At 32.4% G+C, this 18,330-nt stretch overlaps 1 protein-coding gene across 3 annotated transcripts in view; it reads left to right on the top strand.

Annotated features, from left to right (window-relative positions):
• Positions 1 to 6,903: 6,903 nt before the first annotated feature.
• Positions 6,904 to 18,330, top strand: part of LOC112679213 (cytosolic carboxypeptidase 6) — a 61,254-nt gene continuing 49,827 nt past the window's right edge. For 2 of the 3 annotated variants that reach the window (XM_025548927.1, XM_025548925.1), the window contains exons 1-2: positions 6,904 to 7,030; positions 9,398 to 9,514. In XM_025548927.1, coding sequence (XP_025404712.1) covers positions 7,012 to 7,030; positions 9,398 to 9,514 — 136 coding nt within the window. In that variant the 5' untranslated portion in view covers positions 6,904 to 7,011. The remainder of the gene's footprint in view (positions 7,031 to 9,397; positions 9,515 to 18,330) is intronic. The other variant, XM_025548926.1, reaches the window with a different exon arrangement.

Below are 18,330 nucleotides of genomic sequence, written 5' to 3'. Positions count from 1 at the left end.
CTGTGCTTTGAGTATGTAAATGCTACGGTTCGTTTGTACTGCGACGACGAAATGTCCTAGTTTTTCTAATGGTTTTGCGAACACCACCGTAGCGCACTCGTCATGAATCGTAACGATATATTTAAATATTCAATTGTAACGTGTTTTCCTAATGTATTCCCCTCGTTCAGCGGATAATAATTTTATTCTAAGAAAAATTATATATTTGTTTGATTACGGTCATAATTAACATTAGGTAGCGCATAATTCGATAATAAGTGAATACAATTTATTATTATTATAATTTTTATTCGTATCGAAATATTTCAATGCGGATTTGTATGTTAGTAGAATGGCGCATGACGTGCATGGCTTATATGTTCACAGCTGAAACTTGCTCAAAACTTTTGTACCCGGGGATATCTTACACGCGCCAGTGAAATATGTTTCGCTACACCGGAGACCTTTGCAGTGATGTCTATTTATCTATTCGTACATTCAATCGAACATTGGCAATAGAAAATCCCGGTCGTACTCGGCCCAAAATGTTTTCCTCGCATCCTTATAAGCATGCATGGATTAACAAATACATATATATATTATTTACCGATTTCTCAAAATCTTTTGATAAATCGAATATTTAATTATAATTTTGAAACTTCACGACATTGAATTTGGAGATCCCTTTCTTTCTTGGATTTTTTCTTAAACTTCCAATTGGAAACAAACCGTTTTCTGTTCATTTTCTTCGTTCCGTATCATTTAAATTTAAATATTATGTATACCCCATTCGTATTATCAGCCACGGTTAAATATATTTAATATCGAGGATTATCAAATAGAAGGGAAATTTCAAATGTTTCTAAACGGATTACTTTTCCGTCCTGAAGCTATTAACTTTTCTTCATTTTTCCATTCCTTTACAAAGAACTAGGTCATCAATCAAAAATACATTCTATCTGAGTGAATCTAATTATGCAGCATCCTCTCTTATAAATATAATTATGTCTAACGATATTGACGAACAAATTGATTTTTTTATTTCTAATTCTAATTCCGTTATTCCTTCAGCATTAATGTAAAATTTATTTTTTAGACTTACTATCTGTTATGTTTGATTTATTTATAACAATTGTTGTACGTAGTTATTTTTCAGCAAATATTATCTGTATTGTATGAATATTTACTATACTATTAATATTATATAATTGGTAACATTACCGGTAAATAAATAATAATATATATATATACCTAATGGAATAATCGATATTTCTCATCCCTCCATGAATTGAAATCGATTTCGCCCTACGAGTCTCCTGGGAGAAATATAATATTATATATTTATGAAATAATGCTGTTTTTTTCGAGTCACGACGTTGATTGGTAAAATAATGATAAAGACGAGTGTTCAAACATTTTTCTGTTTTAAAATTTCAAGCGCGGACAATCCGCCAGATACTATTATGTTTGACAGCGGCCAATGATCGACCGATAACCGAGGTGGTCGTTTACATGTCACAATTCATCATCTAATCAATCAAACCTTAGACAGTATTATGTTTATTACGAAGTCAGTCGCATGATATAACATTATTGGAAAACAATTTCGTGATTGATAAACAGCAGTCGAAACCAAAACGGTGAACACTCATCGTGTGGTTAACGTTGTTTTCCAGTCAACGGATGAAAAACATGCTGTTTTCCCGAATTCGCGTGTTTTTTCGCGGATCGTCGAATTCTTCGTTTTCTGAGTGTTGCGGAAATAAATTCCGCAACATTCGAGGCCTAATAATCACGTTACAATCAGATATATAGTCATACGTTTCTCCGAGGCACCAAGACCAATAACACTCGTACATTTTGCGTTTCCCGCCCGCTCAATCAATACCGGAGCGAGACGCCCGGTCGCCGGTTTAGAAAATATTTTCGAGTCATTTTTCATCCGAGTTCATCATTCGAAATGGCCGAGCATTATAATAATACGTATTACAGGCGGCAGGCAACCGACGCCCGGATATTCGACTACTCTGATGTACTACACACGATAAAATGTTTAAAAAAAAAAAATAAAAAATATCCCGAAAACCTACATACAAGGATTTGGAGGTCGTATTATTATTTTAATTTTTGCCTTGTCACATGCCATGCCCTAAGCTCTCCGCAAAAGGTCACCCAAGCACGGCTACCGATCATCACACACACGTACACACACACAAACAGCAGCGAAGATATACGGTACAACAGTGGAATATTTATGGGAGAAGAGGAGTAAAAGGTTTATATACGTGAATAATGTGTGTAAAATATTTATTAAATTTAGAGTAAAAAGTTTAAAAGTTCTTCAAATAAAATAAATTTTCCATATACAACTCTTGTCATGTAATTATCTACATTATTCGTTAAGTTCACATTTTAGAAATTAATAAATTATGGCTATTTTGGCGTGTACGAAGAAAAAACAATCAAATAATAAGGGCAAAACATATTATTAACTGTTAACCAACGACTATTATATTAAATAGTTCAACTCTCAAAGGAAATCGCCTTTAGCCAAAAAACTGTTTGCTACAGGCGTGAATCTAGAAACGAAAAAAGAGGGTGCAAATAAAGTGAGTTACTGGCATACTTTGTTGTGCACGTCGAATTGTACGAAGTATTTCTTACGTCTAATTTTTTAAATATTTAAAGTACATACGTTCGATACGATTCTACCTACTGTCTAAAGGGAGGCTTTTGCCCCCGTATCCCCCTTGTATCCCGCTTAATTTGCTACTCATTACAAGTTGCCAGTGGCGAAGCGTCATAGGAGACAATAATACAATGTCTACCCACTTTTAATACGGATACATAATTTGGTTTTATTATATTTTATTTATTTTTATATAATATATACTTCAATATTTATCATAGTTTTACTTTTGTGCCGTACAGTATTAATATTCTTAGAATAGATTAATTGCGGACCGTGCACGCAAGCTGTCGTTCGTTGTGGCGTAGTGGTTAATTCTATACGACACGTTGTAGCGTCTCGTTTTTCAAGGCACGGTATGCAGGGGGAATAGGTTATTGAGTGGGGATTATCATTGCGCTATGAGACATGTCTCGCGTTCATATTTATTATTTCATTTTAATGTACATTATTGTAATCGTCATTGTTTTTCGAGTTGATGCGTTATCGTTCAACGCAATTTTGTTATCGTAGTTATTGATTGGTTTTTATTTTACGATTTATTTATTTCTGGCGTGATATTCGTATCTAAATGTTAAAATATTGTACTATTGTCATTCGTCACTATGCCTGATGATTGAATTAATGAAATGTTGAATGATGGAATAGTAAAATACTCATACGAAAAAAAATATGAAATAAGAAATAAAAAACCGTGTCCCTTTTATCATAAATATGTATAAAGATATAAATGGGAGAAGGGGTTGTAATATATTATTTTAATGTCTCCCCAACTTAAATACTCGTGCTTCGCTACTGCAAGTTGCATGCGCACGCACCGACTGTCGACCAATCTTTTGCTGTCAACCTTCTTACTATTTATAATTAGAGAAGCTCCTTTATCATTATATGCACTTCACGATATTTTAATACAATTTATGTGCAAGTGCCTATGATTGTCCAGTATCATTGAGTGAAATCCTGGGTCCGTTTCATATTATTTCAACCTCAAGCTACTCTTATAAGAGTATCACGAGTATTATAAGAGCAGTGTATAAGTATCACTAGTGTTAAGCTTCCGAAGACTGATGACGATTCGAGTAAGTGCTATTTTATTAAGCTTCCAAAACCCCTCAATTGAACTGGTCTGCTCAAAAACATTTACAAACCCAAAGACTTCTCTTAAACAAAGAGAAAGGTAAATTAACCACCTCATCAAATCCTCTGTTCTTTTATTTTCCTTTTGAGTTATAACACCTATTCAATAGCAAAAATCGCAAATTAACTTTTGCTTGAGTTTAAACGAAAATGTTATTACTCTAATTGTTTTAACAGACACTTATAGGGAAAAGTTTTTCTATTCTTAAACGAGTAAGAACTTATTTTAATTAACACAGCGGAAAAAGTAAATTTTAATAAACATTTTAATTTTAATTATAGTGCCAACAATTGTTGTTTAGAAACGTCTAAATGGGTTTACCGTACTCACCGTACACAAAACTAAAACTGTCACGTCCAACGGAGTAATCAATATAGTTTCTTTAACCTTGGACTTTACTAACCAAGTCAATTCAAAATTCAGTATCAAGTTCCTCTTCCCACATCTCAAATAATAACCTACCAAACTACTATATACTTCACTTCCTTCATTCTTAGTTAATTTTATAAAAGCTAAACGTTAGGATAGATCATTATGGCAAAGAACAAAATATCCTAAACACAAAACTATTTTCAACCATCTCATAACTGACTTAAAAATTAAATTAGCAAAGTACAGATCCGAACAGTTTAGTAAATATTTAACTACTTTGATTTTCAACAATGGTTCCTTCTGGAAAACAAGCTAAATTCTGATCAATCATCGTGATAATACATCTCCACTCGAACGACCTGACAAATCATTAACTATTTCTGACTTAGAGAAAGCAAATCTTTTTGATAATCACCTGTTCTCTATATTCTCTACTCGTCCTAACCTAAATTCAACGCTAGACACACCAATCTAATAAATTCATTTTTTTCCTCCCCTTTGCCTATGTCTCTTCCCGTAAAACCGACTTCCCCAGTAAAATTGTTTCAGTAATTCATAAGTTTCAGCCTAAAAAATCACCTGGTCATGACCAAGTTACAAATAAAGTAACTAAAAACTTATCAAAAAATGCAATCCCATTTCTTAATGATATGCTTCGTTTGTCTTACTTTCATTCTGCATGGAAGTATTCAATTATCATAATAATCTCTAAACCAAATAACCCTAAGCACCTCGCCAGTTCTTATTATCCTATCAGTTTAGTACCCACTTTTGCATAGCTCTTCAAAAAACTAATTCTACAAAGAATTATACCAATAATCGATCAACATAACACATTACTAAAATCACAGTTCAGTTTCCATCGCATACACAACACAATACACCAAATCCATATAATCACCGAAAAAATCTCAGCATTCTTTCGAAACAAAACAATTCTCTCACGAGGTATTTTTAGATATATCTCTTGAATTTGATCGTGTTAGCATGGTGGACTTCTATTTAAACTAAAATACTTTGTCCTTTCGCCATATGATTTAATCATCAAGTCATATCTTGAAAATCGGTAATTTTCCATTCGTCAGAAAAATAGTTATTCGACTATTTAGAACATTAAAGCTGGAGGTGTTCAGGGTAGTAATCACTTACCTATACTTTATAATATATTCACCGTTGTTATACCTACAACTAAAATCCCCCCCCCCCCAATAAAAATCAATAACAAACAAATTCCAATTCACCAGTCAACCAAATGCCTAGGTATCACTCTGGATAAAAGATTAGCCTGGTCAATCCATACTGAATAAAAACGAAAACAACTTAACTCTCGCCTCTATCTATTTAGACCGATACTAAAATCAAACTTGAGTCTCAAAAACAAATTACTCTTATACAAAGTAGTCATCAGGCCAGTATGGTCTAAATTTGGGGCCCAGCCAAACATTCGCCCTATTCAAGCCTTTCAGTTAATTACCCTAAGACTTATCACGGGTGCTCCATGGTACATAAAAATATAACCCTTCAAAATGACCTAAAAATACAAACAGTAAATGAGCTTGCAAAAATCCACTACAAAAGTTTTCATTCAAAATTAACAAACCGCATAAAAAAACCCTTTATTCATAACATGTCCTCTCTTACATTACCACAAATTCCTCGTCGATTAAAAAGAAACTGGTCTAGAGATCTCCTAAAATAGGAGGAAAAAAAAAATTTCCGAGGTTCTGTTAATGAACGGTCTTCTCTTCAAGTGACTCGTGTTTGTATAAAATTCTATGTTATCCTTATCACTTACTGTTTTTATTTTGCAAACAGATTGAATATATTCAAAAATAAAAAAAAAAAAACCATAGGAGTTGATTTTATAATATTTCGAAAAACTTGTATTACATAGGTAAGAAGGACGTATCTCTACATACGCATACAATGAAAACGTGTACCGTGCATTGATATTTGTATAATCAGCCTTTTCCACTGATTCGGATAATCCTAGGCACACCATTGCAGACGTACAATACGTGTCATTTAAATAGGTCGCTTGCACGATTCATCACATCGATACCGGACGTGTATAACACCAGCAGCAGCAGGTACGACGACGTCGACTGCGCGTACACGGTTGATAAGGACAGTTACATGTACGTCTACCGACTGCCTATTAGGACGGTGGATAACTACGGTCGATTGCTACGACGAACCATTATAGGTTCCTGTAAGCAAACCCTTCCGGGTGCACTTCAGAACTATCTAAAGGTCTTGTGCGTGTAATGTTAACTCTTCCGAGTCGGTAACCGTTTCGTGTGTACGTTACGCAATCGTTGTCACGGTACAACGGTCGAGACACGATACTAACAAGATATCGGAATAAAACATTTCATACAGACCAACGAAAAACAACCAAGTCCAAGTCGAGTTTTCCAACGTTTGTACAGTTCGTAGTGTTCATTCGTGACGATGCAATGGAACGTACATTCGATCCGACTAAAACGGTCTCGTTTGTTCCGTTGCCATATCGACTGTTGTGACTCGACAAATGTTGTCGTGCGCACATGCACGACCGACTCGGCAGCGTTTACATAATACACGATCCGGGTAGTCCCTAAGTGAACTGAACGGCAGTGTTTACCGTCGGGAGGGTTCGTTGAAATATCGGAACGGTTTACAATCACACCCCATTTAGTGGCTTTCGCGCGGCATGTGAACTCGGCGACGGGCGACATGACAACCTAACAAGCGCTCATGCACCCGCGGGCGTGCCGGCCTGTTCAGTTCGTTCAAGTCGTCGAGTTTGCGCGCGCGTGCGGACCTCCGGTGGAATACGGGAATCGAGACGATGGCCGACTACGAATCTGGTAATGATCGGTAGGGCAGCAAACCCTGCTTTTCGCACCCACGGTCAGGCGTCGGGCGACCACAAGGCTTGTAGGCGACACCAGTACTTGACCCTGGGCAGGGCCCAATAGACATAACCTGACCGGCCCGGGAAAAATAGAATATAGCGGTCCACACGATCATATCCAAGTTCCAACAAAACAATTACCTCTATTTTAAGAGAACCAACACGGCAATCACCACATCTTTTTTCGACGTTCTTAAATATATTATTCAATTTTACACATGTTTTGCTCTCTTCTAACAACTCTATACGGTTTTTATCTCTTTTTTTTTCTGCACCTTCTTTTCTTTTTAATTCGTTTTGAAGCATACGTAGTTATACAACATTTTACCAATATTATACTATTTACATAGATCACGTATAATTATTATAGAAAAACATGTTAATCAATTATCGACTTTTCCATGGGGATTTTTGGGGGACTAATTATGATAATTTAAATCTGAACAATTAATTATCATTATAGATTATATGCATTAAAATCCAATCAAATATGCGCTTAAAAAATCTTTAACATGAACAAGTATATGTTAAAATATGCATTAAAGAAAAAAAAATACACTCGAAATGTTGCAAAAAATTTATTTTTTTAATTTTTGATCGTTCAATTAAAATAATACATAAAAGAATCACATTTAAAATTATGTAGCCATACTGTAAATACTTTTTTTCTTTTTGATTTTAACTTCTTGAATTTACTATGATAGTTATAGCTAGATTTAAATAAATATTTTGAGTATTATATTTATTTACTTTTATTTGTATGTATGAACCTACATGCATAATAGTGTTGGTAGTAATATTTTTCATCTGCCCATTTTCGTCAATATTAATATTGGCCTACCGAGAAAATTCTAGTACCCCGACAACCCTATCCGCCCCTGGCCCCGGGCCAAATGGTCATGTGTGAAGCTTGATGTTTTTCTAAGATCTATGTTTTCTTTTTCGGCTCTCAGGCGTTTCCCTCGAATCGGTACTACGTAATAAATGTATCAAACAGTTAGCGGCTCGGATACAATAAATTTCTGATACATCTACGAGTATAACCTGCATTTGTTTCGGTACACGTCTCTCCGTCGTGATTACGATGCATTACAATTAGGAGAGATGCGATCGAACGAGAATACGACATCTATAATCCCTTAGTCAGTAGGTTAGATTTTTTTCTTATTTTTTTTATTCGGTATCAATTAGCATACAAAACGGACGGAGAGACCGTGGAGGGTTCTTCGGCGGTAAACGTGAAAATGTTCATCATCATCGATAAACATTATGTTTTCATTGTGGTACCATTGTTTATATATACGTATATGTATATAAATTATTACATAACTTTTACACATATATTACACGATAACAAGACATGTGCGAATGGCGTGCGTATATAGATTCATAAATCACCAATTTATGGGGATACTTTATTTGTTACCTACTGTCGGGTTCTTAAAAGCACAACGATGGGAATAGGGTTTAAAGCAAGTGTTGGCCCTTCATTACGCGAAACTTGGTTGCCAAAAAAAAAAATATTTTTCCATTTACCGTAATCCTTCTCCCAGCGACCGGTGTGGGGTTCTAGGGTTTCATTCCTCCGTCCCGCACCGTGACCCCGTATTGGTCTTAAAACAACACGTGGTTCCCCTATTTTTACTCTTCAGTTAAAGTTTTTCGGGTCAGGTAGTATACCAAAAGTTTCGCGTCAAAGACTGAAATTAAAAATCGATTCGTTGAATATATTATGTTTCGATTTTTTCTGTAACTTTTTCAATAATAATTTTACATTTCTCTCGATAAATAAGTCATTTTACATTTTATTACTTAAACATTTCATGCAGAACCGTTTGCGTTGAGTTAAAATTGATATCTTTTCCATAATTCAAAGGTTAGTTTGATCGACTAATTGGCACAATTTAACTGAACCTTAAAAGGGCCTGCTCTTGTTCTGAGATGTAACTTAACTGGACCTGTATTTGCACAACTTTCAGGTTTCAACGGATCGGGTTTCATATTTAATTATATTTATATAACACTTATTTATTTATAATTTGTACGAAATCGACCTTCTATAGAATATTTAAGTTAACAAAGCCAAAAATAATTAAAATCGATTAAAGAAATATAAACTAAATAATGAAAACCACATTTTTCGTATTATTTATATTATATATTGAAATTATTTAAATTATAAGATTCTTGTTTGTAGTTTACATTTAATGATGATATAATTGTAGAGAAACAATCTAAATCAATAACGTTAGAGATTATTTTCCTTTATGTATTTAAGCTTGCAGATATTTACTTAAATAATTCATGTTAATTATGTTAGACAGTGACGAAGGCGAAGCAGGACTCGGGAATGTCACAAGAGTAATCATGAGGCCGGTTGGTCACAGTGGAAAAGCAAAAAAAGGACATTTATGTTTTGATGCTTCGTTTGAAACTGGTAAATAATATTGACACATCTTAAATCGATAATAATTACATTATAAACAAAAGCGCTTTAAACATTGTTCGAAGAATTAATTTCTTTAAAGTCGTAAATTATAAATAAGTATTCTACCAATATATATATATATATATACAAAATTCGTTTTAAATAGATGGAAAAATAACAAATCGACGATGGTTGAAACTGAATAAATTACACTGGTTTATTATTATTTATATATATATTAAATATTTATATTATGTATATTTAATGCACTTTCATAAGATAAAATCATTGATTTCCCGTATTAAATTAAAATGATTAAAAAAATACGTAAAAATAAAAATAAAAAAAACGTGCCTAGTAAGAAAACCAAGTGTTTGCGTTTCGTTCTAATAATTAGAATTATTTGCTTTCCCTGCAAGATAAGGGTGACAGTAGACGGTGGTGTATAAAATACTTCGTACTTTGTACAGGTCTCTAGGAGAAGACTCGTTTTATTTGTTTCGGTTTGAAATCAATTACATTAATCATTGCACTCGAAAAATAATCGTGAGTGAAATGATTTTCAAATGTTAAGAGCTCGTAAACAGAAAATCGACAATCGTTAAAAAATCAATTCAAGGTAATTTGAAAGTATAGTTAATCAGGTCAGTCAGCTCGTGTCTTATTGGAATGGATTAAAAGTTGATTTTTATTCATTTATTTATTACGGATTGAACTTCCAAACTTGGAAAAAAGGCTAATGGAATCGTATAACAATTTTCATACAACTTTACGCGTGACCGATTCATTCAATTCCAAACTGTTAAAACGATACAACGTGAGAGAAAAACTGCTGCGGACGATTTTCAAAAGGATCGAAATTATATTAGCGTTAATAATTCTGTTTACGGTTCAACAAATTAGTCACGACGTTGTTTCATACAACTATTACGTAATATACTAATATGTAGCGTGATATTAAGCAAAATAGATTATCGAACTTGTTGCGTAATAATTATAAATTTGCTCTTATCAGAAATGTATTGGGCTACATCGAGGACTACCATGATTCAACCGTATAATGCTTGAATATATACCGCTATACTTGAATCATTAAAATCATCCAAGAGTGAGTTCGGTAAAAACGGTTGTTGAGCAATTATTAATCGGTCGAATAGTAAAATTTTACAAATACGTATCGCGGAAACGTTGCAAATTTGATCAGATCAAATTGAGTTGTATTGCAGATGAGAGAACACCGGAATAACAATAAATACGTCCTCGGCTGTGGACGTGAAAACGTATGTACAATGTAAGTGCTCGTAGCATTCATTTTGCGTGTTCCGTTATAACAGCTGCACGTCGGAAGCAATCGGAGTGCACGACAAACGTTTTCGACGTAACGGTCGTGTGACATTCACGGTAAGACAATTGCGTCCAGTCGAGTTTTACCCTTATTTTCATCAGTTACGTATGTTAAAGTATACTGTATACTGTATAGGATAAGATTAATCATTTTAATATTTGAGTACTCGGAACTATAATCCGTTGGCTATACAACAGTCCCAAATATTACTCGATGTATTTATATCTATATCTATACTACTATATAAAATGAAGTCGCTTTTTTTTGTTCGGGGTAAACTCTGACACTACTTATTGGATCGTCGTGCAGTTTTTTTTAAATTAAAGAGGACATCACAGAGAAGGTTTTAGGCGTACATTTCGTCCGATAAAGTAAGTAAATAATTAGTTATTACTAATAACTTATTAGTTATCTATATATATATAAAAATGGAGCCAAAATTGTATAACATTTCATCAATTGAGAACGGCTGGACCGATTTGGCTTAAATTTTTTTTAATTGTTCGTAATTGCCAGGTGAAGGTTTTTACGAAAAAAATTTTGGAAAAGTGCTATTGTTTAATAAATCATAGTTTAATTGAATAATTTTTGACCCGGTCGAATTATTAAAAAAAACTATTAAAAACCTATTAATAAACTATTAAAAACTATTTATTTTATTTTTGGTAGTAAATGACGGGTATTGCATAAATATTAAACAAAAAGATCCCGCAACAGGTGCCAAAACAAATAAGAATGTTGGTTCAAAAATAATTATGCATATCGGTTGACGATTAGACGCGATCAGGACAAAGTTATTATCTACGATTTCATGAACTTTGTCAACAATTCATGGTCAAAATTATTTCGATACTTGTGATTCAATCAAAAAAAGCTGCATGCAGAAGCTTCTCAAAACAATTGTTAGATATTGGAGATGGGAAAAATACTACAGATGAAACGGGATGTATAAAATTACCGACCGATTTCTACACAATCATTTATTCCCAAAATGCTCTCATTGACCAGATATTTCCCAATGTACACAGACAACACAGACAAGAGTGGCTGGCAGAAAGAGCAATTTTAGTAACAAAAAATATGGACGTCAACGAATTGAATCTCAAGATACAAAATTTGTTACCAGGAGACTTGGTGCAATGCTACTGAAGCTGTAAATTATTCAACATAGTTTTTAAACTCATTGAATTTACCAGGCATGCCACTGCATAATTTACAATTGAAGGTTTGATCTTCGGTTATTTTGCTTCGTAATTTGACCCACCTCGGTTGTACAACAGCACGCGATAAGTCGTTAAAAAATTAATGAAAAATGTTATCCATCATTTTAAATGGAAAATTCTGAGGTGAAAATATATTATTACCACGAATCCCTATTATACCCACAGATGCGCCAATACAATTCGAACGCCTTCAATTTCCAATTAGATTAGCATTTGCAATGACTATCAATAAGTCTCAAGGCCAAACGATGTCTGTGGCTTAGATTTGAACGTATCATATTTTTTACACGGACAATTATAAGTGGCGTGCTCTCAAACCATCCAGTTTGTTTTGCAAAAGATGGGATAACAAAAAATATTGTACACTCTGTTGCATTAAGGGATAGATATTGTTTTTTACTAATATTGTCATGATTAGCTATATATAATTTTAATGGATTAATTTTAATAAATAACTAGCTGATCCGGCAACGCTTCGCTATTGCAAAATTTCTCAGATATTGATTTGCTATTTATTTTCTGGATGTTAAACAATGATTTTTATTTTAGACCACTTTTAGTCACGTCTCAGTGGTAATGTAGCCATATAAATTTATCGTTGCCACCGCGGATTATTCATAATGTTGAAAATAGTTGTTTCGTAATACCAACAACAAAAGCTTGTATATGATTTTTATTTTCGAAAAATCAATTCAATATACATTTATCATCGTTTCGATTAAACTAAATGCTGATAAATCAATATCTGAAAACGATGTTCTTTCGCGCGTTTCAAGGAAACGTCATCGTCACAGGGAGGAATATATATTTTTGTTTAAATTAGTATCGAAAAGATTACTGGACCTCACTGAGAAAAACTCGTATGGAGGAGACCCATGGTCATTTTAGATTACAAATAATTCTTATGGTTTTAGGTACATATTACATTTTTATATAAAGACAAATAAAGAGTTTTTTCATAAATAAATCACATAATAATTTAAAAATAAAGCGTTATTTAGTACGTTACACACAAGTCCTAAACATACCATATTCATATCGGAGTCAGTGGTTAATTTTTTTTTTTTGAAAATGGGTAGTAGAAAATAGTAGTTTTCATGTACTAACGCGTGCTGCCATCATTCATTATTATATGAGTAGAGTGTAATGTACAATTTGTTATTTATAATATAAAACTGGTTGTAGAGGTTTAGTAATAATATTAACGAAACAGTTATTGCATACCGGCTTCTTTAATAGATACGAACGAGAGAGAATAAAATAAATAAACCGTACGTAAAGACAAATAGTGTAATGAATATACACGAGAATATCTGTAATAAAACAGAAACTGTGATAAGAGAACGACGAATACGTAATACAACTGTACAAGTACTGTACAAGCAAACGTACAACATATAACTGAAGGAATGGTGGTGATTGCAGTGGTGATAATGGTGATTCTTAAAATCATCGCGTGTCACGTTCGATAAGCAATAATTTGTGTTAAATTGAATTATATTTTTCCTCGTTAATAAATCATACGCTATAATGTATTCATATTGTGCTCAGTGCAGTGGTTCAAAAAGTATGGGACCGAACGATTCCCGCAAGAGGCGCCAATACTTAACAGCGGACCCAAGGGTTAATTATATATTTTATGTACCTTATATTCATTATACTAACACTGTAAACGATGAAATAAAAAAAATTAAAAATCGGAACGATTTTTTTATTTACGTTGATTAGTCACTAGTTAATCAACATAATAGTTCAATCTCGACATGGAGAAAATCTTTATTAGTTGTCAGGTTTTGTTTTTTATTTTTTGTTTTTTCGTCTTAGTGAAAATATCTTCAATACATTAATTAATCTTCAAACCGCAAAAAATACCCAACTTTTGACGCCCATCAAGTGGTCCCAAGTCAGTGATAGAATCGCATGTTATTTGATCATGAATAATTTAAATACATTGATCAAAGGTGCTTTGATTGGTAATATGTATTCTATAGCGTTTCAAATATGTGGCTTATTATTCTATTAAATATTAATATTAAATGGTTAATGATGTTAAACATAGTTTTTTTTAAATATGAAAATTTGTAAAGGTAATACAATTAAATATAAATTATCCAATTCAATCATTCTACTGAGATATTAGCTAAGTTTAACATGTTGGTAAAATGTAAAGTAGCGAATACCGAAAACCGATTTGCACTTGTAAATAGTTTCGATTTATTTTCATACGTTTTGAGCGAAAGAATAACCAAGAGATTTATTTTGTTTGTGGGGTTGCGAAAAATCAATAGCATTTAACTCATTGTTTACAACACGACTTCTAGCAGATCTAGAAATCATTAGATTATACGAATCCGAACTACAGGCTAAGCCGCAGAAGTGAACAGCGATTAAATCAGCGCACGACGAGCATATTGCCGTCTTGAATCACATGTACCTACTCAAAGCTGACGATATGCGGAACAGATCATAATATTGAATTATTTTAAACGTACTGAACCTAATATTAAACGATACGCTGATAACCGCGAACTACTAATATGAATTGTACTCGTAATGATATGTACAATCCAGAAATGATTTACATAATATTGTGGTCGACGACCGATATTGAAGTGTATAAACTCGTAGTGTAATGGTATTCTCTGCATCGATTCCGACACGATTGAACACATTATACAAACTCAAAATGGTCGTAAGTACAACGGTCTTCGCTTTTCGTCGTTATTAGGCACAATTCGTATGGTTCGGGGAAAAAAACCCATTCCCGCACTACAAAACCGACTCTTGGTGGTCACTGTTGTAGACAAACGTCTAGTTTAGCGTATCCCGCATTTCAATTCAGCCGAGTTATTCATTTTTACGATTTTTTTTCCCCATCAGTACTAATTTAATTTTGCCGAACGAACGTATTACCCTTTAACGTACTTGGAATGTCGGCGAGTACCACCAATCTACCGTCACGTTTTTATGATTCATATTCCGAGAGTAAGCTGTTGCGAACACGCGACAAAAGAGTGTCACCGGCCTATTAGCTTCTGAAAACGTATTTACTTACACGTATACGTCTGTACGGAGTTCAGCGCAAAGGATCAAATACGTTATATTTATTGATGGCAAATCCAATTCATGGCTAAACATTTTTCTCCTACATCGACTGTAACGTGTCGAATGGTTGACTTAACGGTGCAAAAATGTTCAAATGTAAATAATAGTATTCTATACAGGACAAAGAACACCAGTGATGATGTTACGTTTATTTGATTAACACTTCAAAGAAAATCAACATCAATTGAATAAAAATGTTTTAAAAAAAATGTAATTAAATAGAAAAACGATGATGGTAACAGTAGGTAGAGCTTCTATATCGGATGTAGGTGTTGATCCAGAGCTCTTATATATGCTGCTGAATCACTTGTTGGTTTTTTCGTCGACTATAGTTGTTTCTTGTGCAACCCTCACCCGTGTAACAGGTATATAGTTCAAGTGTTATATGATATGATTATATCGTTGTATTCTACATCGTTGTAGGATAATTAGTAATACATGGCGTAATACACTTCAAGAATAAAATATTTCTTTTAATTTGATTGTTATTATTGTTATCATGGATTAATATCCATGATTATAAAATAAATTATTCGAATTCTAAAACAGTATCGTGTTTCATATTATTTAAAATTTTTCTTATACTCCCCAAAACCATACTAATTTTTTTAATTAAAAACCAAGTACAATTTAATACAATATGTATATTTTTTTAAATTGAACACAAAGTGGTTCCCATAAACAGGTATATATTATTAACGAGGCATTAAATTACATTAACTTCAAAACTTTATGAATACTTAATGAAAAACTTTGTTCCGTTTGTGTCGACTTGGCTTATCGTTACAATGTATACATATATACATTTATAGTTTACTTAGTTTTACTTTAGATAATGAATAAATATATGTAAATATTTTATAATTACATCAGTGACTTTTTATTTATTTTTTTTTTTTATCAAATAATTATATTGTTTATTTATAATTAATTTCCCTATTGTTTCTTTAATATTTTTATTCGTAATTATTTTTGTTTCTATTATTCTATATCTAACCTTTCTAAATGTTTCATAATTATTTTCTTAACGTTGTTCTAATTAGTTTGATAATCCTTACATCTTTTTTTTTTATTATTATACCGCATTGACTCGCGTTTTTTATAAAATTACATTTTCCCATATCCCAATTGAGGTATGTTAATATTGGTGAATTTATGCTTTTATTTTTCTTCCGAAATTGTCGTTAAAATGACGATAACAATTTAATAGTTCAAGGAATAACTTAATGTTATTAAATATTAATGTCATTAGAGTTTTAAATCAATTTAATAAATTTGTCATCAAAAATGGAAAACATGTTTTAACTACAATTACGGCGTGGTGAAATTATTTAAACTTCATTTTTTAATTATTAAGCGTATAAATATTATATAATTTATAGATAGTTGTTCTTTTTTCTTTGTGTAAGAGTTTAGGGTCTCTTCTCAGTTCATTTGTACAGAATTTATTTGTAACTGTAAAGAAGATGCTGAATTTTGTGATTCAAATGATTCGGTTAATTATATTTTTTATGTTTGCCCACTTAGATGTATCTTAATATTTTAATAGATCTAAAGCTTTACCCAACAATTTGAAGGTTATATATCGTATTACAAGTGATGAATTTTCCCAATCCACTGAATTTACTGCAATATCGAATTCGTTTATAAATAGGTATATATCTGTTTCTCCCGAACAAGTTGGTATTAATTTAAATGTTTCCTGTAAATTTAGTGTAATTTCAGTTGTTGGTTGAGTCATTTTTACTTTGGGTTTTGTTTCAAAGGTTATCTGTGTGTATTCTGCTTCATTACTAATTCGAGTATTTATTTGATATTTTGAGCAAAAACTATTTAATTTATTTATATTTTTCTCGAAACTTTCAATTTTATTTTTTGAGACTAGATTTTATTATTTTTTCAATTTGAAACTCTTTATTCGTTAAAGTAGTTAATCTAAACGGAGACTTACTAGTTTCCTTAACAGTATTCATCATTTGTATTTTAGATACTTTTTTTTTAAATAAAAAATAATTTCATTTTTACACAAAACAACTTACACACTCAATTAATATAACATTTTAAATTTATCAACAATAGTCCCCTTTATATAATATTTAATAATTATTTTCAATATTGATTCTCTTAAGCCTCTTAGTAATAATAATTTTCTTGATAATTTTTACCTTTTATACGTTTATTGTAGAATTAGTCTTTTTGAAGTCTGAGAAAAAGTGATCAGTTTTGTCTTATAATGAATCTGGTCGAATTCCCTTCTCAAAATCTGTGCCCAGCGCCAAATTTAAACGTTATTAATAATAGTATTCAATAAATAATAGTATAAGATATAATAGTGATGATATTACGGTTATTTCATTAACAATTTTAAGAAAATCGACATGGACGATTCAAACAATAAACGTTGATGATAACAGGTTTTTTACTGGATGACTGGTTATGTCAGAATTTTGATATTGATTCAAAACCCTTACACTTAAATATGCTGCTGAAATACTTCCTTAATGGTTTTTTCGTCAACTAATTTTTTTTTGTAACTAGTTCGTATAATTGAGCATAGTTTTTCCAACATACACTTGTAACAGGAGGTTTACACTTGAAGTGTCATATGATGTGATTATATCTTTATACTCGTATTACGCACCGTTGTTCGATAATTTTAAACATCGGTAATACATGGTATATTACACGACTATAATATCCAATTTTCACTACCACGTTATAAATCTAATAAGTACGCGTTCACGATCGAATAGTGTTGATCCAATAAGCAATGGTTTCCAAACTTTTTTTGGTCACATATCCCCATAACAAAAAATGATCGTTCCTCCCATGAATAAATAAAAGAACATTTTTTTATTATTTAAACGTAATAAAATTACTGTTGGTTCAAAAATAAATATATGGTAGTGTAAAATGCAATGCAAATATTTTTCTCACCCTTCCCCCGAAAAGTGTATGCGCCTCCCAAGGGAGACGCGCCTCAAAATTTGGGAACCGCTGCAACAAGCGATCGGTCTTGATTTTTTTGACCGTTCGCGAATCATCACAACACGCATTACTCTGGGTACACGATCGCGTAAAACATTTTATCGAGCTCAACTTTATACTCGTGCAATATCCATTCAAATGAAAGTGATACCTGTGTGTGTGAA

This window comes from Sipha flava, unplaced genomic scaffold (genome assembly GCF_003268045.1).
Source record: "Sipha flava isolate LNK unplaced genomic scaffold, YSA_version1 132_pilon_pilon, whole genome shotgun sequence".
Taxonomy (NCBI): domain Eukaryota; kingdom Metazoa; phylum Arthropoda; class Insecta; order Hemiptera; family Aphididae; genus Sipha; species Sipha flava.
The sequence above is the reverse complement of the archived record's forward strand: the minus strand, read 5'-3'. Positions and strand labels throughout refer to the sequence as shown.